The sequence below is a fragment of the Giraffa tippelskirchi genome, chromosome 1, assembly GCF_054371585.1.
Source record: "Giraffa tippelskirchi isolate mGirTip1 chromosome 1, T2T-mGirTip1v1.2.pri, whole genome shotgun sequence".
Classification (NCBI taxonomy): domain Eukaryota; kingdom Metazoa; phylum Chordata; class Mammalia; order Artiodactyla; family Giraffidae; genus Giraffa; species Giraffa tippelskirchi.
The window spans coordinates 187,080,560-187,103,663 of NC_137275.1; the positions used below are offsets into that span (position 1 = coordinate 187,080,560).

Here is a 23,104-nt window from a genome sequence, read left to right on the forward strand (position 1 = left end):
GTCCATCCTCCAGGCTGCCGCCCTAGCTTCAGACCTGTGTCAGGACCCTTTGCTCCTCTGGGCAGAGGAAAATTGTCCTTAGGAGAGCATAGTCCTTGGGCAGGCTGGCTCCATCCTGTGCCTGCAGGTTACATGTGGCGGGGCCTCAAGGGACTGGCTGGTCCTCAGAGCCCCTGGGATGGTGGTTCAGGTTCACTCCCTGGAGCTGGAGCCAGACGGGGTTGGGCTGAGTGTCCTGCCCAAGGCGGGGCTGCAGAGGGCAGCAGACAAGCTTCTTGGAGCCAATATGCATAGCTCTGGATCCAGAGGGAGAGTGCCAATTTCCTATTTACCTTTCACGCCTTAGGAGCAGTCCAGAATTTGGCCTTCAGGGGTGAATATACACTCTGTTTTCTTGGACATTTCCTCTTTGCTACTGGGTCCTACTAGGCCTTCAAACCTGCACCCATCCTCTTGGGCTGCCCCCTCCCTGCTCGCTCCCTTTGAGCTGTTATAGCTTTTTTCTCTGGGCTTCTCCCATGTAGCGCAGTGGTAAAGAATCTCACCTGCCAATTCAGGAGACATGAGCTCAATCCCTGGGTTGGGGAAATCCCCTGGAGGAGGAAATGGCAAACCCACTCTAGTATTCTTGCTGGAAAATTCAATGGATAGAGGAGCTTAGCGGGCTACAGTCCCAAAGAGTGAACAATAGCAATAGTAGTAAATAGCTCTTCTTTCTACCCAATCCACTACTTCCTGGTGGTGTTTCTTAGTTTTAAAATCCTTCCTCTCCCTACCAAAAGATGGTAACCTCCCTGAGGGCAGGCACTCTGTCCTAAAACCACAGCAGGTAGGAGTAGAAACTTACGTGATGAGAGGATGCTGGGAAAGATTAACCTTGGCTTTGGAAAACCTTTGCCAGGTCACAGCTGTGCCTGGGGGAGACATCCCTTTCCTCACCCCAGAAAGGAAGTCCACACAGGGAGGGGGAGGGCTGGAGGAGATGCTCTGTATCAACCCAGGTCCTCTCGTCAGCCCTGTGAGGTGTGCGGTGTTTTTGCTTTTTTTTTTTTTTAATTTATTTATTTTTGGCTGTGCTGGGTCTTCATTGTGGCAAGCCGGGGCTATTCTCTAGTCTTGGTGCTCAGGGTTCTCATTGCGGTGGCTTCTCTTGTTGTGGAGCAAGGGCTCTAGGGCTTGAGGGTTTCCGTAGTTGTGGCTCCCAGGTTCTAGAGCACAGGCTCAGTAATTGTGGCTTGTGGGCCCAGTCGCACTGCAGCAAGTGGGATCTTCCCAGACCAGGGATCAAACCAATATTTCCTGCTTTGGCAGGTAGATTCTTTACCGCTGAGCCACCAGGGAAACCTGTGTGGTTTTGTTTTGTTTTTTTTGCTTTTTACAGATTGGGGTCCATGGAGGGTAGTCTAATTGGCTCAGAATTCCAGAGCAGCCTTATGGACCCAGGCCCACCCACCTTGTGCCTGTATTCCTGGCTCCTACGGCGGCACCACACTGCCTCCTGCATCGGAGGGCCCTCAGAGAGGCACCTGCCCCTGATATGCAGGGATGGGAAACAGCACTGAGAGAGAGAGAGTCAAGGGTTGAGGCAGGGTTCTGACCTCTGCTCCCCTAAGGCCAGTTCCCCAGAAGGCTGAGGTTTCTGTAGGGGAACGTGTTCATGTCTTAGGGCAAAGCTAGAACCTGAGCTCACTTCCTGGGAGGCAGTTTTGCAAAAGCACATGTAGGCCTGCACCCACATTGCATGCACAGTGGTGCACACATGCCTACAGGTGCATACCCACATCCACGCCCAGAGCCACCGCAGCCTGGCTCTCCAGCCATGGCGGCCCTCCCCCCACCAAACCTTGCTCTCCCTCCTACCCTATATGTGCAATCTTGTGAAAACTCCACCACTCTTAAGGTTAATAAGGCTCATTTGCTTAAGATAGCACCTGTTTCTATGGTGACTCCTGCCACCCAGAATCTGTTCATCAAACCGAGACAAGAAAACAGTGACTTCCACTCTCTCTGAAAGGAAAAAGCTAATGTTTAGCTGCTTGACAGGCCAGCGACCCAAGGAGCGCTGGGCTGGGTGCTGTCTTGCACCCCATTTAAGTCCCTCCTGGCTGCCCCGCCCCTACACCCAAGCAGAGCCCCAGATTCTTCCCCAGGACTCTAGACTGTGTTTCCTCCTCTTCATCTCTCCGGGAAGTGACAGAGCCCACTGCGGGGACAGGGTTTGCTTTCTCCTGCCCCCTCAGCCTCTGATCTCACCACACTGACTCCACCATGTCCTTCTGGCCCAAGGCTGGCAGAAGAGCTGTGGGACATGCACCAGGCTCACCTCCCCACCCGCTGACCTCGCTCAGGGCCCGTGGCTCACCCTGGGGCCTGGATTCCTGCAGATGCCGCCCCCTGCCCCCCGCCCCCCACTCCCACGACCAGCTAGCCTCCTTCCCTGGCCATCCTCCTCCCGGAGCAGGAGCAGGCCACTGGCTGACTTGCTGCAACCAGAGCTGCTCGGGCCCTGCCCTGCTCACCAGCCCACGCAGGTCCCTAAGGTGTGCAGCTGAGGTTTGCAACACCCACCGGATATGGATCCCAACCTCGGGTCATAAATCACAGGGAAATAGGTTCCAAGTGGGCGTTGCTAACGAGAAAGCTCCCGTGAGTGATTTACCTTTTAAAATAAATGGGATCAGCTTCTACATCCCCTTTCTAATGATGCCACTCTCTCCCACACTTTGTTGACTGGGAGGGCAAGTGCCCTAGGAATTGCGAGGAACTTGGAGTTTGTTTTAGGTGTGAGAAGACCTAGGGGACTGTGTGAGGCATGTGAATAACATTTTGACACAAAGGAAGGTTGAGGACTGCTGATTAGAGTGGAATCATAGCCTCTCTGTGCTGGTCCTTATTGCCCATCTAACTGTCTCATCCTGCAGGGGAAAGAATTGAGACCCACAAGACAGGCAGACCCTGAAGCAACGTCTCCCAGCCTGCAAGTGACCTAGCATGCCAGTCTTCTGAGTCCTGGTCCCAAACTGTCTCCAAAGTGTCGCCCAGTCTCCTGCTTTGTAGAACAGTCTCCTCACAGCCCCCTACTGCCCTCCCCTACCCCAGCCTCGCTGCCTGTCTCCTCTCCTCCCGTGATGCTCTGCTCCAGGCCGGCTTGTGTCAGACTCATGTATAAAAGCCCAGTAGCTGAGAGCTGGAGGAAGCATCCAAGAGACCGTCACACCCAAGATCTTGCCCAGTCCCTGGCAGATGGCTGCTTCTTCAGCATCGCCTCCCTCCTCTCAGCCCCAGGGCTGTCAATCTCCACCCTCTGCCAAGTGAAGTATCCCTCCAAAGCCAGGCCTCCTCTCTGGGCATTTCTCCTGACTTCCAGACTCATTTCAATCCCCTACTTGAAATCTGCACTTGGAGACCTAAAGAGCGTCTCAGAATTAACATGTCTAGGAGACGACTGTATCCTCCATGGACTGTAGCCTGCCAGGCTCCTCTGTCCATGGGCTTCTCCAGGCAAGAATACTAGAGCGAGTTGTCATTTCCTACCCCAGGGGATCTTTCCAACCCAGGGATCAAACCTGGGTCTCCTGCATTGGCAGGCAAATTCTTTACCATCTGAGCCACCAGGGAAGTCCCAGGATACACCTCCAGTTTTCCACCCTCATAACCCCTCCCTCCAGTGTTCCCCGTCTAAGTGAAGGCTCTGCCCTTCACTCAGGCTCCAGATCTAAGAGCTCTCACCTGCCACTTTGAATCCATCAGCAGGTCCTGTTGACTCTGCTGCTACTGCTAAGTCACTTCAGTCGTGTCCGACTCTGTGCGACCCCATAGACGGCAGCCCACCAGGCTCCGCCGTCCCTGAGATTCTCCAGGCAAGAATACTGGAGTGGGTTGCCATTTCCTTCTCCAGTGCATGAAAGGGAAAAGTGAAAGTGAAGTTGCTCAGTCGTGTCCGACTCTTAGCGACCCCATGGACTGTAGCCTACCAGGCTCCTCCGTCCATGGGATTTTCCAGGCAAGAGTACTGGAGTGGGGTGCCATTGCCTTCTCCACCTGTTGACTCTAAGCATCAATAAAGACCCAACGCTGTCCTCTCTGGGTCCACAGCCTTCACCTTGGTACATGTCATTCTTGTCCCTCCCAGAGGAGCAAAGGGCCTCTTGTAACCACCCTAGCAGCAGGTAGTGGTCATTAAAAACACAAAACAGTTTTCATCCTCTTATTTATAGTCTGCCAACAGCGCATGGACCAAACTCCCTGCCCAGGCCTGGACACAAGGCCCTATAACAGTGGTTGTCAATCCCACATGCATCTTCCCTTCCTTCTTTTCTTCCTTCCTTTGTGTGTGTATGTGCTCCCCTCTCCCCGCTGTGCTGCATGGCACATGGGCTCTTAGTTCCCTGAACAGGGATCGAACCAGCGCCCCCTGCATGCAATCATTGAGCCTTAGCCACTGGACCACCAGGGAGGTCCTCCTTCCTTCCTTCCTCCCTTCCTTCCTTTCTCTCTTCCTCTCTCTCTCATTCTTTTTTCTTCTTATGGTGATAAGAGCACTTACCATGAGATCTACCTTCTTAACAAAATTTTAAAGGTACAATACAGTATTGATGTTGTACAGCCGATCCCTAGAAATGAGTCATCTTGCATAACTAAAACCGTGTACTCGTTGAATGACAACTCCCTCTTTCCCTCTGCTGCTACCCATATGCATATCATCTGCATCACCTGGGAATCTTGAATAAGCTGATGCCTGGGCTCCACTCCCAGAGGTTCTGACCTAGCTGGTCTGGGTGCTGCTGCCTGGTGATTCTAATGGGTGAGTGGTCAGGGGGGGCTCCGAGCCTTCATGCTCCCTATCCTCCTGGTTGCCCTCACTGAGCTCATCTCCCCTGCATGCCCCCTTGATCACTGTGCTCCAGCTGCACTGGCCTTCATGCTGTTCCCTCTGCCTAGAGGCTCTTTCCTCACTTGCTTGCCTGGTGGATTCTACTCTGTCCAAGGGTCTGTCCAAGGGTCACCTCCTCTGTGGAGACCTCCCCCTTGCCCACCATCTCTTCTCCCATGGTTCTTGGGACTTAACTACATCCTAACCCTTTCCGCTATATACTGTAATCATTGATTGACTTCTCTGCTCTCCTCACCAGACCGGGCATTCCTCACTGGAAGGATCTGACTTTATAAACATTTGATGTGCAGTGCTTGAATGAAACCTATGGCCTAAGATGTGTGAATGCATGCTGAATGAATGAATGAGCAGAGGTGGTCTGACTGATGTAGAAAAAGGGGATTTATAATCTTCAATCATCTAAAAACCTCTACTTCTATTGATGGATCTAAGATTATATTAACTTTCTTAACTCCTGCATTATGGTTTGACATTCTATTATTAGCTTAAAATTAGCTTAAAAATTAATGAAAAGTGCTCTGATCTTTTCCCTTCATGAACTAACTCCTGCTATGCCAAGTCTTCCCTATTCAGTGTTTGTGCAATTGATTTGGAACCTAAATATAGAACTTGAGATTAGTCTCTATTAAGTTTAATTTTTTTCATTGCAGGCCCATCCTTCCAAATTTGCCAAAATTAACTGTTTTGTGTCACTCTGTGTGTTAGCAATTCCTTGAAACTTATTGGGTGCCCTTCATTCAGTGAGCATGCTATCTATATAGATATTGAACAAGGTAGGCGCTTTGGCAGAATCCTGTGGCATGTCACTAGGGACTGCCCTGGAGGTTGATGCTAATCTATTAGTCAACATTCTTTAGGAATGGTTTGCTAAATAAATCCTGAACCCATTGAACACAATAGTCAAATTGAAGCCACATTTCTCCAGGCAAGAATAGTGGAGTGGTTAGCCATTCCCTTCTCCAGGGGATTTTCCCTGGAGTCAACCCAGGGGTCAAACCTGGGTCTCACGCATTGCAGGCAGACTCTTTACCGTCTGAGCTACCAGGGAAGCCCAATCTACTAGTCACTTCAGGAATGGTTTGCTAACAAGTCACAAACCCACTGAACACAATAGTCATAAATTGAAGCTATATTTGTCCTCCTTGCCCACATTTTACCATGACTGACTTGGTCTAAAGCCTTGGTCAGTCAAGCTATGCTGTGCTTACTTAGCACCTTCTCCTGGTCCACTGGACCAGTGCATTCATCAGCAAAGACATCTGAGTGGTCGGAGTGACTTGTTTTCAGTGAGCTTATGCAGACTCACAGTGTTCAATGCTTCCTCTGCTGTCTCAGACCATCTGCTTATTTAATTGTTATGGAATTTTGATGCGGATGGATATTACACTCACCAACTTAAATTCAGGAATCCACATTTTCCTTTCCTATTTCTGGAAGTGACTCTGGGATCCTAAGTCTCAGCTTTTTCTGGACCTTGAAGGTGTCATTCATGTAGAGATCTTAACTCCTATAAAGCAACTAAGTGTTTTCAGATTGCAGAACAGCTTTCTAGGGAGAGGGACTAGAGCAAGTAATGGTTCACAGTGGCCTGAGACACACAGAAAGTTTGAGACACTGCATGCAACTTGGCAGGAGCACCATGGGGCTCCTACCTGGTGGGGCAGGTAGGGCCAGAGCCAAAGGCTATAAATAATATGCTGACTAGGAAGCAAACTATTGTATACAGGATGGACAGACAACAAGGTCCTATGTATAGCATAGGGAACTGTACTCAATATCCTGTGCTAAACCATAATGTAAAAGAAGATGAATAGAAGACTTCCCTAGCAGTCCAGTGGTTAAGACTTTGGGCTTCTACTGCTGGGGACGTGGGTTTGATCCCTGGTTGGGGAACTAAGATCCCATATGTCAAGTGACCAAAAAATAAAATAAATTTAAAAAGAAGATGAAAAAGAATGTTTGTGTATATATATATGCGTTTGTGTGTGTGTGTGTGTGTGTGTGTGTGTGTGTGTGTATAAAACCAAGTCACTTTACTGTACAGCAGAAATTAACACAACATTATAAATCAACTATATTTCAATAAACTTTTAAAAATAAACAATATAGTATACTGATCAGATAGGAGTCTGTCCTGAGATACTGAGGAGTCACTGAAGGCTTCAACTAGGGAAGTAATATGATCATATTTCAATTTTAGAAAACATCAACCCATGAAGGAAAGATAGATACTTTTATAAGGGATGAGGTTATAGGAATTGGCTCAGTTAGATGGCTTTTGCAATAACCACCCAGGGAAAGGTGATAAAGGGGGCCTTAATTAACTCAGCCATCTTGGTTTTTAATTCTATGTTTGTAATTCTTCTTTCTACACCATTCACATGTCTGAACTTTTAGTTATTCTCTTCTCTTCTTGAAACACAATCCCATATTCTTTGACTTTTTTAGGCCTGCTCATAATTCAAGCCCCAGCACAGCTCTTGCCTCCATTGTGAAGTCATCACAATGTAGTATCACCTCATACATCCATCCCACTACCTGCCCAGCCACTATCCATCCATCCATTCCTTCATTCTTTTATCCATTCATTCCTTCATGCCTTCATTCACCAATCAATTCAACACTGATTGAGGGTCTTCTATGTTCCGGGCACTGTGCTAAATGCTCAGGATATGACACAATTTTACCCTCCAGGAACTCGTGGTCTAACAGAGAAAAGAGACTCATAAATAAATAACAAACCCATGTGATAAAAACACTAACAGAGGTTTGACTGAGTGTAGTAGGAACTCAGGGCAGGACGAACTAACTCAGTCTGGAGGCCTCACAGAGAGCCTTTCAGTGGAGGTGACATTTGAGCTGAGCCTTAAAGGAGGAGGAGTTACCTCACTGCAGAGGGGAGAGTGATCTGAACTCTCAAAGCCATCTGAGTCTAAAGGGCCCAGTTAGAGTTGATGCCAATATCCCATGAGTTCTACTCTCTGTTTCCTATACATTAGCCCTGTCTTTCCAACTGGGGAACAGAAACAACACATTTTAAATTCACCCAACATTTATTCATCAAATTATCTATCATCTGTAGGTCTTACATTATTATTTTTTAATAGCTGCAGTGCTGAGCACAGTGCAGGTTAAAGTGTTGGTCCCAACACCTCCTGATTAAGTCCGATGTCTGTGGTGGCTTTTTCCCTTAGGGTCTTTTAAGTGGTAACCGTGGGAGCAGCTCATTCTCCTGCCAGGCTCTGACCTGCCTCTTGGGAGTGATGTAAACTCCTTACCATCAAAGGCTCAATTTTCTAAGCTTCCAGTAGAGAAGTTAGGGAGATAGTAGATGGAAGGAGTAGCAAAATAGCAAATAGATAGCATCTAAGTTCTGGGTGCTGGATATTTACACATTTTATCTCACTGTGTCCTCACAACAACATTCCTGTGGTTTGATGCCAGTGTATTCATCTTCTTTTTTTTTTTTAATGATTTTTTTTTCATACATGCCTGTGTGTCTCGGGCTTCCCAGGTGGCTCAATGGTGAAGAATCTACCTGCAATACAGGAGATGTAGGTTTGATTCCTGGGTCAGGAAGATCCCCTGGAAAAGGAAATGGCTGCCCACCCAGTATTCTTGCCTGGGAAATCCCATGGACAGAGGAGCCCGGTGGGCTAGAGTCCAGGAGTTTTTAAAAGAGTTGGACATGACTTAGCAACTAAACAACAACTATGTGGCTTATGAAATTCCTTTTTTTTTTTTTTTGCTAATGTCCTCTTTTACAGTTGAGAAAATAGACTCAGGGTGGGGAATCATTTGCTCACAGTAAGTTGGAGAAGCTGCCTCCCAGGCCCCTGCTTTAAGGCCCAGATCAGTTCAGTTCAGCCAGTTCAGTCTCTCAGTCGTGTCTGACTCTTTGCAACCCCATGAGCTGCAGCATGCCAGGCCTCCCTGTCCAACACCAACTCCCGGAGCCCACTCAAACTCATGTCCATTGAGTCGGTGATACCATCCAACCATCTCATCCTCTGTCGTCCCCTTCTCCTCCTGCCCTCAATCTTTCCCAGCATCAGGGTCTTTCCCAATGAGTCAGCTCTTCGCATCAGGTGGCCAAAGTATTGGAGTTTCAGCTTCAACATCAGTCCTTCCAATGAACACCCAGGACTGATCTCCTTTAGGATGGACTGGTTGGATCTCCTTGCAGTCCAAGGGACTCTCAAGAATCTTCTCCAACACCACAGTTCAAAAGCATCAATTCTTCAGTGCTCAGCTTTCTTTATAGTCCAAATCTCACATCCATACATGACCACTGGAAAAACCATAGCCTTGACTAGATGGACCTTTGTCGGCAAAGTAATGTCTCTGCTTTTCAATATACTGTCTATGTTGGTCATAACTTTCCTCCCAAGGAGTAAGTGTCTTTTAATTTCATGGCTGCAATCACCATCTGCAGTGATTTTGGAGCCCCCAAAAATAAAGTCTCTCACTATTTCCACTGTTTCCCCCATCTATTTGCCATGAAGTGATGGGACCAGATGCCATGATCTTAGTTCTCTGAACGTTGAGCTTTAAGCCAACTTTTTCCACTCTCCTCTTTCACTTTCACCAAGAGGCTCTTTAGTTCCTCTTCACTTTCTGCCATAAGGGTAGTATCATCTGCATATCTGAGGTTATTGATATTTCTCTCAGCTATCTTGATTCCAGCTTGTACTTCCACCATCCCAGAGTTTCTCATGATGTACTCTGCATAGAAGTTAAAAAAGCAGGGTGACAATATACAGCCTTGACATACTCCTTTTCCTATTCAGAACCAGTCTGTTGTTCCATGTCCAGTTCTAACTGTTGCTTCCTGACCTGCATACAGGTTTTTCAAGAGACAGGTCAGGTGGTCTGGTATTCCCAGGTCAGGTCTGCACTATGGTTGAGGTGGGCATGGCCAAGAATGGAGGTAATGGGTAGGAGGCCAGGAAGCTCAAATTGCACCCCTTACACCAGCACCACTTCCTCTCAGTGGCCACACCTGGTCCTGACAAAAGCTGTCACAGAATCCAGGCTTGGGTCACTTCAGTCAGTGGCTAAGTCGTGTCTGACTCTTTGCAACCTCATGAACTGCAGCACACCAGGCTCCCCTGTCCTTCATTATCTCCTGGAGTTTGTTCAAAATTGATATCCATTGAGTCAGTGATGCTATCTAACCATCTTATCCTCTGTCACTCCCTTCTCCTCCTGCCCTCAATCTTTCCCAGCGTCAGAGTCTTATCCAATGAGTTGGCTCTTCACATCAGGTGGCCAAAGTATTGGAGCTTCAGCTTCAGCATCAGTCCTTCCAAGGAATATTTAGGGTTGATTTCCTTTAGGGTTGACTGGTTTGATTTCCTTGCTGTCCAAGGGACTCTCAAGAGTCTTCTCCAGCACCACAATTCTAAAGCATCAATTCTTAGGCACTCAGCCTTCTTTATGGTCCAATGCCCACATGCATACATGATTACTGGAAAAACCCTATCTTTGACTATACGGACCTTTGTTGGGCATGGGTAGCAAGGGGTAGAATCTACCTAAACTCTGGAGACCTAATGTGGCATCATGATTATACGTGCAGGCTCTGGGTTCAAATCCCAATCAGTTGCTCACCAGCTAGAAGATCTTGGACAACTGCTTAACCCCTCTAGATCTTAATTTTCTGGTCTAGATTACCTTCATCTGGGGCTTTTGTGAGGATAAAATGACAAATTCATGAAACACAGTGCCCAGCACAACACGCTTGTGTATAAATGTTTTGTTTCTTTTCTTTCTTCCTTTTCTCTTTCTTTTTTCTCTTTCCATTTATTCTTCCTTCTTTAATCATTATTGTTGTTGTTAATATAAGCGTATAAGCTCTAAGAAGAGTATCTTTAACCAGGAGGGGAAATATGGCAGGTAGAAACACTACAGATATCAAAGGGTATATCTAACCGATCATCTGGTCTACCTCCTGTGCTGGGGGGACATTCCTGAGTCACTGGTGAATAAGTAACTTCCGTGCTAAGTACTCTCTCCTCTGTGGAGTATGTGCTCAGTTCTTAAACAGTTCAAATTCTTAGGAAGTGTTTTCCTACATGGAGCCCAAACTGACTTCCATGTACATTTTACCCTCTGGTTCTAATTCTCCTCAGAAGAGAAGAGCAAGACCCCCCTGTTGTTTTCCAAATAGATTTCTTCCAATTTTAAAAGAAATCTTTAAAGACTCCTTAAAGTCAGTCCTCATGGCTGCCCTTGGGGGTTCTGGCAGGCCAGCCAGCCCTGCTCTCCTGGTTTCTACAGACCCTTGCCCTTCTGGTTGCTTTGCTCATGTGCTGCTCACTGTCTTTCTTGAAATGCTGTGACTAGAACAGAAGATGGTATTCCAGGTACAGTACAAGCCATGCGCACCCATGGGACCTTCCCTGGATCGAGGAAGAACCACCCCGTCAGATACGCTGCCACCGGTGCCCTCTAGTATCTCCTTAGTGCGTGTGCTCGGGGTAGGGTGCTGGGGCCTGGGGGACCGTGAGGAATTAATGCCAAAGGTCAGGGCAAGGGGTGAGGTTGGACTGCTGGTCTCAGTCTCAGCCACTTTACAGCTCTGCCCACGAAGGAGAGCCAGGGTGCCACCCCCTGACCATGTCAGAGCTGAGTTCAGAATTGGGTGAGCTAGACTGCTGTTCCCTTTGGGATGTCTATAAGTGTGTGTGCGTGCCCAAGTGGTGTGTGTGTGTGTGTGTGTGTGTGTGTGTGTGTGTGTGTGTGTGTGTGTGTGTGACAGAGAGAAAAGGAGAGAGAGAAAGAGAGAGAAAGAAAGAGTTTTTTGCCTGATCCAGGAATTCTCCTGGATGGCAGAATTGGTTTCCATAACGACTTTCTGATATAAACATATTTGATAAAAATAAGTTAACAGCGGAGCTGTGGTGGAGCACAGATTCTCAGAGTGCAGAGAGAAAGAGAGAGAGTGAGTGAGCTCTTCAAAGGACAGCGTTTCCCTTTTTTCCCACCCCTCCTGGTCAGCCTCTCTATACACACTTTCCATAAACCACCCCAAAAGCTTTGTTTCCCATATCCCTGCATATCCTGGCCCCTTTCCTGCCTGTGCACATTGTATTCATGTTCTCTCTCCCTCCCTCTCCCCCTTTCTCCTTAGTTACCTGAAGCACTACAGTATGTATGGGATAATATGATAAATTCATTTCCAATTCACTGCATTATCCCTTGAATATTTTAATGACTCATTGAATGGAGTAAAAAAAGCTATTTCAAATGAACAATTATGCTGCATTAGTCTAAGGGCTGATTATATTTAAACAGTGCTCACATGGATAACAGGACACAGCGACCTCGGCATCCGAGAGTTAATTTGGCTCTTATCTCCAAATAATTTTACACCGCAAATTACCATGAAAACCTTAAGGGCTTTAAAAACATTCATCAGAAGATAATATTCCACTTTGTAGCAACAGTTTATTTAAATTATTTTGAATGGGAAGCGAGGCGTCCCTGGGTGGGACAAAGACAGCCAAGTGGGGATGGTGAGTGATAAGGAAACGATGTGGGGTGCTGGGACATGTTAAAAATAAAAGTGGGGATACTTCCCTGGTGGTCCAGTGACTAAGACTGTGCTTGCAATGTAGGGGCACAGGTATGATCCCTGGTGGGGGAACTAAGATCTTGCATGCTGCAAGGTACACAAAATAAAAAATAATAACTAGAAAGTAGGAAGTATTGGGGATGAAGTGTAGCCCTGCCTGTAGGAGGCACATCATAGACTTGACTGATGCTTGCAGCCAAAGCACGTATGCAGGCTGTGGTCTGTGATGACCCCAGGCGCCCCTGGTCTGGTACAGGGGGGTCACAGGGCAATTTCCAGAGGCTGAATGACCAGATGGGCTTCCCAGGTGGCACTAGTGGTAAGAACCCATTTGCTGATGCAGGAGACATAAGAGACACAGGTTTGATCTCTGGGTCAGGAAGATCTGCTGGAGGAGGGCATGGCAACCCATTCCAGTATTCTTGCCTAGAGGGTTCCATGGGCAGAGGAGCCTGGTGGGCTACAGTCCATGGGGTTGCAGAGTTGGACACGACTGAAGCAACTTAGTGCACATGAATGACGGGACAGACATCCTTCCCCCCAATTACTTCCTCCACCAAAGCAAGCTTGGGTCAGGTTGGTGCCTCCAGGCTGGGCCTGGACCCATCTAGACTGAGAGGTGAAAGGATGAGCTGCTTTTACCACATGGTTTGTGTGTTGGACATTACCTAGAATTCTTACTTTGCAAAACAGGAGCCCAACAGCCTAAGGGAAGTTGCTACATCATAAGTAGCCACTGTGGTCAGATCTCGAAGTTGGAAGTGGTGGGGGAGAGAGTCACATTGATGGTGGTCCTACTCTTCTGTTCTATGTCACGAAACTTAAACTCATCAAACACTGAGAAATAGATATTATTGTCATGCCCATTTTAAGGATTGAAAAACAGAGGCTCAGAGATTACCAACTGGAAGTGGCAGTGTCTGGAACCTCCCCCAGTTCATCTGACCCCAAAGTGCAGGCTCTTCCTTGCCTCCCTTATGGTGGCCATGTACACGTCTGGTTTATAACCAGAGCCTCTGCATTGTCCTCATCACCAAATGCTCTTTAGGGCTCCTAGATCCAAACCGACATGCTCTTAGGGAGCATAAGCCATGCTTTGCAGGTGTTTATTACTTAAAATGGACCCTCATGGGGCAGGGCAAAGCATACATGGACAAGTGCACAAATAGTAGCAACAGAACTAAAAATATAGGTCTAAATAAAGAAACTAATGAATGAATCCTATTTCCTTGGTTTGACCTCTTCACCTGAACTTGAGGTCCTGATAGAGATCATTTATTCTTCTTCTCTTTATTGCCATTAGCTGGTTTCTGAGTGTATAGAAAATTAGATTATTTAATTATATATATATTTAAATTTTTACAGAATCTACTGCTCAATTGATTAGGAACGAAGATGAATCTGCCGCTTTATATAGTGCCTTTCTCTAGGGAGGCTTCACCTCTTTGCATATGTCATTTCCTTTTTCCTGTATCTATCCTGAAGAGGAAGGATTTGTTTCAGCTTTACAGACAAGAAGGCACAGTATCAGAGAGGTCAAACTTGCTTGAGATTTCTCAGAAGCCAGACCAATAATTCCAACACAGGAGTCCTGACACGTGCTAAGCACCTAACTGGAAAGCAAGGGATTATGATCCCAGCTCTGTTTGTTGGGTTTCCCATTTATCTTATTCACCAAACACACTAAGAGGTCCTTAAAAAAAAAAAAAAAACCACCTCTCATTATGGAAAAATCCGATTCTATAGAAAAGTAGACAGAATAATGAACCCTTAAAGTCCTTTCAATTCAGCCCAGAATTGCTTGCACTTACAGTTGCCAAAGGTTGAGGGCACTGAATGAAAGGGAAACATGAACTTGTCGTCTCCTTTTCTTTCTTAAAACAAAAAAGATTTTCAGGACAAATTTTAGAATCATTGACAGTTTCTACGAAGATTTTCATTTTTGGAAGAAGAAAGGTACCCTTGCCTCTTTAATTGTTCTTGTGTTCTTTGTCACCAGTCATGATAGTCTTTGTGGAAAGTATTAACATACCATCTCCCTGTGTTCAATATTCCCATTAACAATAAAAATAAACCTAATGAAAGTATCTGTCTGAAAAGCCCTGAGCACTATTTTCGGAGACAAATAGAAGATGAACCACCAATAAGCATTTATTTCTGAAATGAATGATGCAAATTAATTGATACCTTAATTAGGCTTGAGCACAAAGATTATTAATTAGATTGAGTTAGAACTAAAAGCATCTTAAAGGAAAAGCCAGGGATGTAGCACCATGGAGGAGAAAGGATGTTATGTATCAACGGTCTGTTCGAAATATTTTTCGCTCAATGAGAGGTTTTTCAAAGAGGGGACTCAGAAAGACAGAACATTTTATGTATCAGTCCCTGCCTGCCCAGGTCTGGCCAGGTTTTGGGACTAAAGTCTAGTCTTGTCCCTGAGCAAATGGGAACCCACAGGTATAGGGAGTTCTGAACCCAGCCAACTTCTGGAGGCCCTCGTAACCCCACTGCAGCCTCCTTTCTCTCTCTTTCTAGAGTAGAAACCCTCAGATGACAGGGAGTCCCCCTATTTTGTTTGTGTTTGCAACCACAGGGCTAGTATAGGGTCTGACTTGGAGCAATCATGATAACCTCACAGCAAAATATTATACAGAGTTCTGGGTCCTGTTCTAAGCACATTTAAGTAAGTAAACCTGTTGTTTACAATGTGGGGGCTTCCCTGGTGGCTCAGGGGTAAAGAATCTGCCTGTCAAAGCGGGAGATGTGGGTCCCATCTTGAGAAGATCCCCTGGAGAAGGAAATGGCAACCCACTCCAGTATTCTTGCCTGGGAAATCCTATGGACAGAGGAGCCTGGCAGGCTACAGTCCATGGGGTCTCGAAAGAGTCAGACACGACTTAGTAACTAAACAGTAGCAACAAACAACAGTGTGAGGTAGGAACATTCAGGATCCCCACTTTATAAGAGAGCAAGTAAAGACACAGGTTGAAGAACATGTGCCCCTCTGTACCGCAGCCCCCACACAAAAACCACAAAGCTAACACTGATGGATTCAAATTCAAACCACAAGTCTGGCTTCAGATTTCTCGCCCTGAAACACTATAGCAAATAATGGTCAATCCATATGTGTTGAATGAACAAAGAGTACCCTGAATGTCTAGTCCTTTCTGATGGACTTCTGTCTAGCTCCCAGTTTTTCTTTAAGGATTGAAGCTTTATCCTACTCTGTCCCAGATCCCACCAGCCTCTCACTGGAGAGGCTGCTGATATTTCACATATTCCTAAGAAGTGGTTTATATCTTGTTTCAACCTGGACAGACAGTCCAAAAATTGTCCCTACTGAGGGGCTCTCATGGCCATGGTGCAGCCCACCACCTAATTAGGTCGGAGTCCCACAGGTGGCGCTAGTGGTAAAGAACTCGCCTGCCAATGCAGGAGACATAAGAGACGCAGGTTCAACCCCTGGGTCAGGAAGATCCCCTGGAGGAAGGCATGGCAACCCGCTCCAGTGTTCTTGCTAAGAGAATTCCATGGACACAGGAGCCTGGCAAGCTACAGTCCATAGGGTCACAAAGAGTCAGACACGACTGAAGCAACTTGGCCCACACTCATGCCTTATTAATGAGGCCAGCCTAGATGCCACCAAGTTTGCCTCTGTGGTCATTGTGAATCACAGAGCTACTGTCTTTCTGTATCTGCAGTGACTTTTTGGCATGCCTTATTGCTGACGCCACTTGCTGCTGAGGGTTATGATAACATGTAGGGTTTACTTTTATGGGGTTCAAGATCCTTACCAGGTGTGTTTTTTTTACCAAGACAGCATTCCCTCAGGAGGGTCTCTGGAAGCATCCACTTGTAAAAGGTAACCAGAAACAGAGCCCCAGGATGACAAGGGAACCACAGAGATTATGTTTCCCATTATACAGGAAGGGCATGCTGACAAGCCTTTGGCCACAGTGGAGTTGATGGAAGAGATGTGGTGTGAACCCTGACCACGTGGGATGGTGGTTTGGAGTTGAAGTACCAGGTTTGAAGACCCATCTCTACCACTCATAGCTGAGAGACTGGAATCATTTCCTCTCTGTAGCCTTTGTTTCCCCGTCTGTAAAATGGGGATAATGTCTGGTTCACAAAGTGATTGAGAGGATCAATGAAAAAAAAAGTAGTGAAAGTGTTAGTCGCTCAGTCATATGTGACTCTTTTGACCCCATGGACTGTAGTCCAACAGGCTCCTCTGTTTATGGGATTTCCCAGGCAAGAATACCAGAGTGGGTTGGCATTTTCTTCTCCAGAGGATCTTCCTGACCCAGGGATTGAACAAATAGGAAGGTCTAAAAGTGCTTTTCACTTGCAAATTGCTGCACAAATGGGTGCTATTAACAAGGACCCAGGCATTCTGACACTGAGCTCTGCAGTCTTCCTTCCAGCTGCTAAACCCCTCCTGGATGCCTGTGGAAAGTGGATGCCATGTGCCCTCCACCCTGACCCAAGGAGTGCCCAGGAATCTGCATTTTAACCAGCTTGCTAGCTGATCTGAATGTGCTTTAATGTTGGGGACCAACTCAGCCGTAGCCGAACACCAACACACAGGAAGTGCTACTGAGTTTGATCAGAGCCCTCCTTTCCTTTGGCTGAGCTCCCTGGCCCGAGACCTACCCCAGTCTGGTTTTTATACCAGCTGTGCAGCTGGCGGAACACGGGGGCCGGCGGGCAGGCTGAGTGGACATAACTGGGGAGAGCTGCTGCTTCCTGCTGGACCCCTGCATCTGGGCAAGTGGGTGACAATGCAGCGGAAACCCAAGCTTCCTCCAGCCCAAGAGAGAGGGCTGAGGGCTGTACCCGGGCAGGTGGCCCTGGTAAGCTCTATGGCTTAGCAGTCCCGCCAGCCAGCTGACACCTGCCACCTGTTCTGCTTCTAAGCTGGGCTGTAAGGGCTGAAACCACATTTGCACCACAAGGCTGGTGTGAGAAAACTGTCCTGTCCTGTGCTGGGGGAAGGGAGTGGGTAGGAGGAGGCTTCAGGCTTGGAAAAGAGGCAACCTCATGACTCCAAGGAGTCCTCTATTCTGAAATGTGGCTCAGCGGGTAAAGAACCAATGCAGGAGATGCAGGAGACACGGGTTTGATCCCTGGGTTGGGAAGATACCCTGGAAGAGGACATGGCAACCCACTCCAGTATTCTTGCCTGGAGAATCCCATGGAAAGAGGAGACTGGAGGACTATAGCCCATGGGGTCGCAAAGAGCTGGACACGACTGAACATGCACGCATTATCACATTCCATTACATTCCAGCTTCTGAAATCGGACCTCAGAGTTGCCCATAGAACCTTCTTACAGGCAGCCCTGTACGTGGGGGGCAGACTGTACATATGATGACCAGAGTGATGGTCTTTTCTTGAGAGTTTCACCCTCTTGTGGCTGCTGGGGAGTCCTGAGTACGCACAGAGCCTCTGCTCTAGTTTGCAGTAGGATCCAGTATCTTTCCTTTTCATGTTCTCAGCTCCCCTCCCTTCCCTGATGGCAGAAATCTCCCCTAGCTCTTCCCTTTCACAGGTTTATGGTGTTTCCAAGGCTCTTGGAGAGCAGAGCTTGGCCAGGGGAGGGTGTGGGAGCACTGCTCCTGCCTTCCTTCTTCAGCCCTGCTTGGGTTCTGTCCTAGAAGCTGCTGTTGCAAGTCTCCCTGGAGGGAGCCACTACCTAGATTGTCACCAGGGCTGCCCCTGAGAACTGGCTGTCCCCCTGAGCATCCTGCGAAGGATCTGTGGTCACTGGGCGGAGGTTGGTTGCCAGGGTAACCCTCCCACCACCTCCCCACTCCAGTGGTTGTGAAAGCCCTGCCTTGACCAGGAGATTCAACAGCTAGTTCAGACAGATACCCCTTCCTCTGCCCCACAGCTCTAGAAGGAAAAATACGAAGTCCCTATATTTGTGGTATGTGCTGTGTTTTTAGAGACTGATCTTAGTACATGCTCTCATTGGAGGATCATGACAACTATGCAGAAGAGTTAACATGGCTCCCATCTTACAGATAAAGATGAAATGCTGTGAGGGTCTCCACGACATGATACAGATCACTGAGTTGGGAGCCAGCCTGGATCTAGACTTAGTCTTTCTAAGTCTGAGTTCCCACCATCTTACGGGGCTGGTGCCTTTGCACACATGATGCAAACGCCATCGGCAGTCTTTCCAGGCAGAAATACATGGATGTCTGATGATAGTGTGGATTTTCCCCTAGTGCACTGCCACGTGCTTGTGAACAAAAGATTCAACAGTCAAGTGAGATGGGAAAATAGATGCATGTTATATAACACATACCAGGATATTAAAAGCTCTAAAAAGCCTTTCAGTGAGGAATGGGATTGATGCGGTTTAACCCAGAGTCTCCAAAACTTGCTTGGCAATAGAGCCTTTCTGGTTTTGTTTTTTTCATCTAATGCCCTTTTAACAAGCCACCGGATTTGTGTTCCTCAGATCAACTCTGGAAAGGCGGAGACAAGCACCTTTCTAATTATGGCTGATGACAAAAGGAAAACTAAGGGAAGGTCATTTGTTTCTGTACAAAGAAAAAGAGATGGATCACCAGGCCTCCTCCATGCCCCTTGGCCCATCAGGAGCAGATCCTGCAGGAGTCCCGTGCCATGAGGACCACATAGAATCACCTGGTGCCTCCCCAAACCCAGGCCCCTGGCAGTGGTGTGCTGGAGCCATTGCTACAGTTTCAGAAAAGTTGCGATTCAGTTATGAAATCACTGTAACTTGAAACTGGTGACAGTGGGAGTCTTTACAATACAGAAATTAGGAAAGCAGTTCAAATTGGGGCTCCACCCCTATTTATCCTGAGAACCTGCTCACCTATGTATCACTGATCCTAGATATTTTCTGAAATTACTAGAAAACCTGTGCGAGGCTGTGACAGCTGGGTGCTGGGGGCGACCTGACACAGAAGTCCTGGCTCATCAGGGTCCCTGACCCTCCCAAATGAGAGCTGAGAACCCGAGTGAAAGCTGAGAATGACCATCTTCTGGCCCCAATGCCCACTGAGTCTGAAAGTGCCTTCTGGCCTGCTTACCTTGATATCTGACACCAGCCAATGTCTCCAGAACCGAGCTTTGGGAGAAGACCTGCTGGGAGCATCTGGGTCCACCATCACCAGGATGTAGGCTGCATCCTGTAACACATTCACCAGAAACAAGTGTAGTGTCATGGCTAGAATTTGGATAGGAAATCTACAAGGTGCGGACACTCCTTTTACCTCAATTCCGGCCGACAGTGGCTGACCCACCCCTGGAGCTTCCTACTCGATTCAGCCCTGTTCTTATGACTTTCCTCTTGTGTCACATGCTGATTCTTAGAGAAGTGGTCTATTAAGTAGGCAGCTTAATAGTTTGGCTTTCCCTTTATGAAGAAGAATCAATCAAACAAGCATATTTACCTGGCACCTGGAAGTCCCTAGCATCATGCCAGGAGCTGGGGAGGAAACAAAGGAAATAGGGCTTCTGTTCTCAAGAAGCTCACACACAGAGTTGGAGCAACCTGTCCGTTAATTCAGCAAATACAAGAAAGCTTAGTACATCCATGTCAGGAGCTGTACCGATTGCAACGAATGCTCAGATTCATTCATCCCTTCAACAAACATTTTCTGAACACCTGTTATGGGCCAGAAGCTGTTCTAGGTGCTGGAAGTCCAGCAGAGAACAAGACAGTGTGACCCATACTTTCAGGAAGATTTAACTCTAGGTAACACACACACACACACACACACACACAAACTGAACAACAAAAACCAAGGAAATGCCAATGTGGGATAGTGCTATGAATAAAATAAAATAGAGTGGGGTTGGAGGGAGTAAGAGCTTCCCTGGTGGCTCAGTGATAAAGAATCCGCCTGCCAATACAGCAGACACGGGTTTGATCCCTGGGTTGGGAAGATCCTCTGGAGAAGGAAATGGCAACTCACTCCAGTATTGTTGCCTGGAAATCCCATAGACAGAGGAACCTGGTGGGCTACAGTCCATAGGGTCAGGAAAGAGTCAGACATGACTTAGCAACTAAACAACAACAGCATGTCCCCTTTTCTCACCTGGGGGCCCCTGTGCAATGCATGCATTGCTTAACCCTGCAAAGAGTTGGACATGACTGAGCAACTGAGCATGAGCAAGGAGGTAGTAAGCATTCTAAGAAGGGGAAACAACTGCTAAAAGGCCTTCAGGTGGGAATGAGTGAGGGTCTGAGCAACAGGAAAAGTGCCACATGGCTAGAGGCAAGCCAGAAGAGGGGACAGGGTTGGAGAGGCAGATGAGGTTCTGGCCACAGAAGGCTTTGCAGACTTGGGTGAGGCAGGGGTTTTATTCCAAGTGCAATGCAGAACCACTGGAGGGTATTTTTTAGCCAGGACAGTGACATGCTCTGGTTTACGCTGTTAATAGTCTTGGTGGCTGGATGGAGAGTAAATGATCAGCAGGAAGCCAGACAGGAGGCTACTGCAGTGGTAAATGTCAGGATGATGGCTTATGGACTAGAATGGTAGCAAAAGCCAGTAGGTGGACTGGGGAAGTATTTTTAGGGAGCATCAGTGGGTCTTACTGGTGGACTGGACAATAGGGCAGGGAGGACTGGGTAGGGAAAGAGAAATGGAGGAGGACTTGGGGTTTTGGCTTGGGCAACTGGATGATCGGAGCCATTTAATGCCATGGAGAAGACTTGCAGAGGAGACTGCAGGGGGATCCTGAGGGTTCTGTTTTGGACATGTTACATTTGAAATGCCTCTTGAAGTCAAACAAGTATCTAAGTCAGAGTTAGGAGTTTGGAGAAGAGATCAGGATGGATATATGAATTTTGAAGTCATTGAATCCCAAGGACTAAAGATGGCCCTTAAATTCATCATAGAATAAAGAGATAATTCGAGGAGAGATTAGACTTGAGGAAGAAAAGAGATCTCATGAGTGAACTCTAGAACATACTAACACTGAGAGGAGAGGAGAATCTAGCAAAGGAGACTGTAGCCAGGGAGACAAGGAACCACCTGAAATGAAGGTATCATGAAAGCTGACACAGAAAATGTGTTGAGGAGGAATTGATCAGCTGTGTCGAATGCTGCTGAAAGGCAGAGCAAGACAAGGACACAGATGTGGCAATATGATTTGACAACATGGAGATCTCTATTATCTTGGCAAGACCAGTGTCAGTGGAGTAGAAAGGACCGATGTTTGATTGGAACAGGTGGTGAAGAGATGGGAGGTGAGGAACTGAAGATAATTATTAAAGATGATAAAAAGAGAAACTATAGTGTGAAGGACAGCTGAGATGCACAGCGGCTGTTACTAGATGGGAAGGAAGAGTCAAGAGATTTGCTCCTTTTTAAATTTTTAAAGAGAAGGATGACAGTGAGGAGTGTCTGCAGGCTGATGGAAGTGATCCAGTGGCAAGGGAGGCATAGATGTCAGAGAGAAGAAAGGGGTTTATTGCAAGAGGCAAGACTCTGAGAAGGTGGGAGGGGACAGGATCCAGAGCAAAAGTGGAGGACCTAGACTTTGATCGGTGGACGATACAGGTTCAGATGTTAGGGAATGAGAGATGTGGTGAGGAATGAGGAAATTGGATTCTGATTACTTTTATTTTCTCAATGAATCAGAGGCAAGGTCATCGGGGAAGAGGGATTATAGAAAGTTTGGGAACAGAGAAGCTGTGAAGTAGTCATTTGGGGAGGTGAGAAATTGAGTATAACATAGGTATGTAGTAAGGTTGTGTGTGTGTGTGCTGAATCGTTTCAGTCATGTCTGACTCTTTGTGACCCCATGGACTGTAGCCTGCCAGGCTCCTCTGCCCATGGGGATTCTCCACACAAGAATACTGGAGTGGGTTGCCATGCCTTCCTCCGGGGGATCTTTCTGACCCAGGGATCAAACCCACGTCTCTTTACATCTCCTGCATTGGCAGGTGGCTTCTTTACCATTAGCACCACCTGGGAAGCCTTCCAGAGAAGACACTGGCGCCCCACTCCAGTACTCTTGCCTGGAAAATCCCATGGATGGAGGAGCCTGGTAGGCTGTAGTCCATGGGGTCAAGAAGAGTCGGACACGACTGAGCGACTTCACTTTCACTTTTCACTTTCATGCATTGGAGAAGGAAATGGCATCCCACTCCATTGTTCTTGCCTGGAGAATCCCAGGGACGGGGGAGCCTGGTGGGCTGCCGTCTATGGGGTTGCACTGAGTCGGACACGACTTTAGTAACTTAGCAGCAGCAGCAGGGAAGCCTTCAATCTACATGAGGTATCTAAAACAGTCAAGCTCATAGAAGCAGAAAGCAGAAAGGTGGTGGCCAGGGGCAGAGGGAAGGGGGAAATGGGGGTTGCTGTTCAATAGGTGCAAAGTATGAATTACATGAGATGAATAAGTGCTAGAGATCCATTGTACTAGTCTGTGCCTGATGACACTGTATTGTACACTTCAAAATCTCTTCAGAGGGTAGATCTCATGTTCTTACCACAAAAAAAAGATAGAATTTTAAATTAAAACAGAAAGAGAATTCCCTGGAGGTCCAGGGGTTAAGACTTGGCACTTTTCCTGCCAGTGTCTCCAGTTCGATCCCTTGTCAGGGAACTAAGATCCCACAAGCTGTGTGATCCAGC

General features: G+C 47.2%; 1 protein-coding gene across 2 annotated transcripts in view; it reads right to left on the reverse strand.

Moving 5' to 3' along the window:
• Positions 1–23,104, reverse strand: part of PEBP4 (phosphatidylethanolamine binding protein 4) — a 227,137-nt gene that overhangs the window by 96,009 nt on the left and 108,024 nt on the right. For both annotated transcript variants that reach the window (XM_081514923.1, XM_081514933.1), the window contains exon 4: positions 19,544–19,642. In XM_081514923.1, the coding sequence (XP_081371049.1) occupies positions 19,544–19,642 (99 nt within the window). The remainder of the gene's footprint in view (positions 1–19,543; positions 19,643–23,104) is intronic.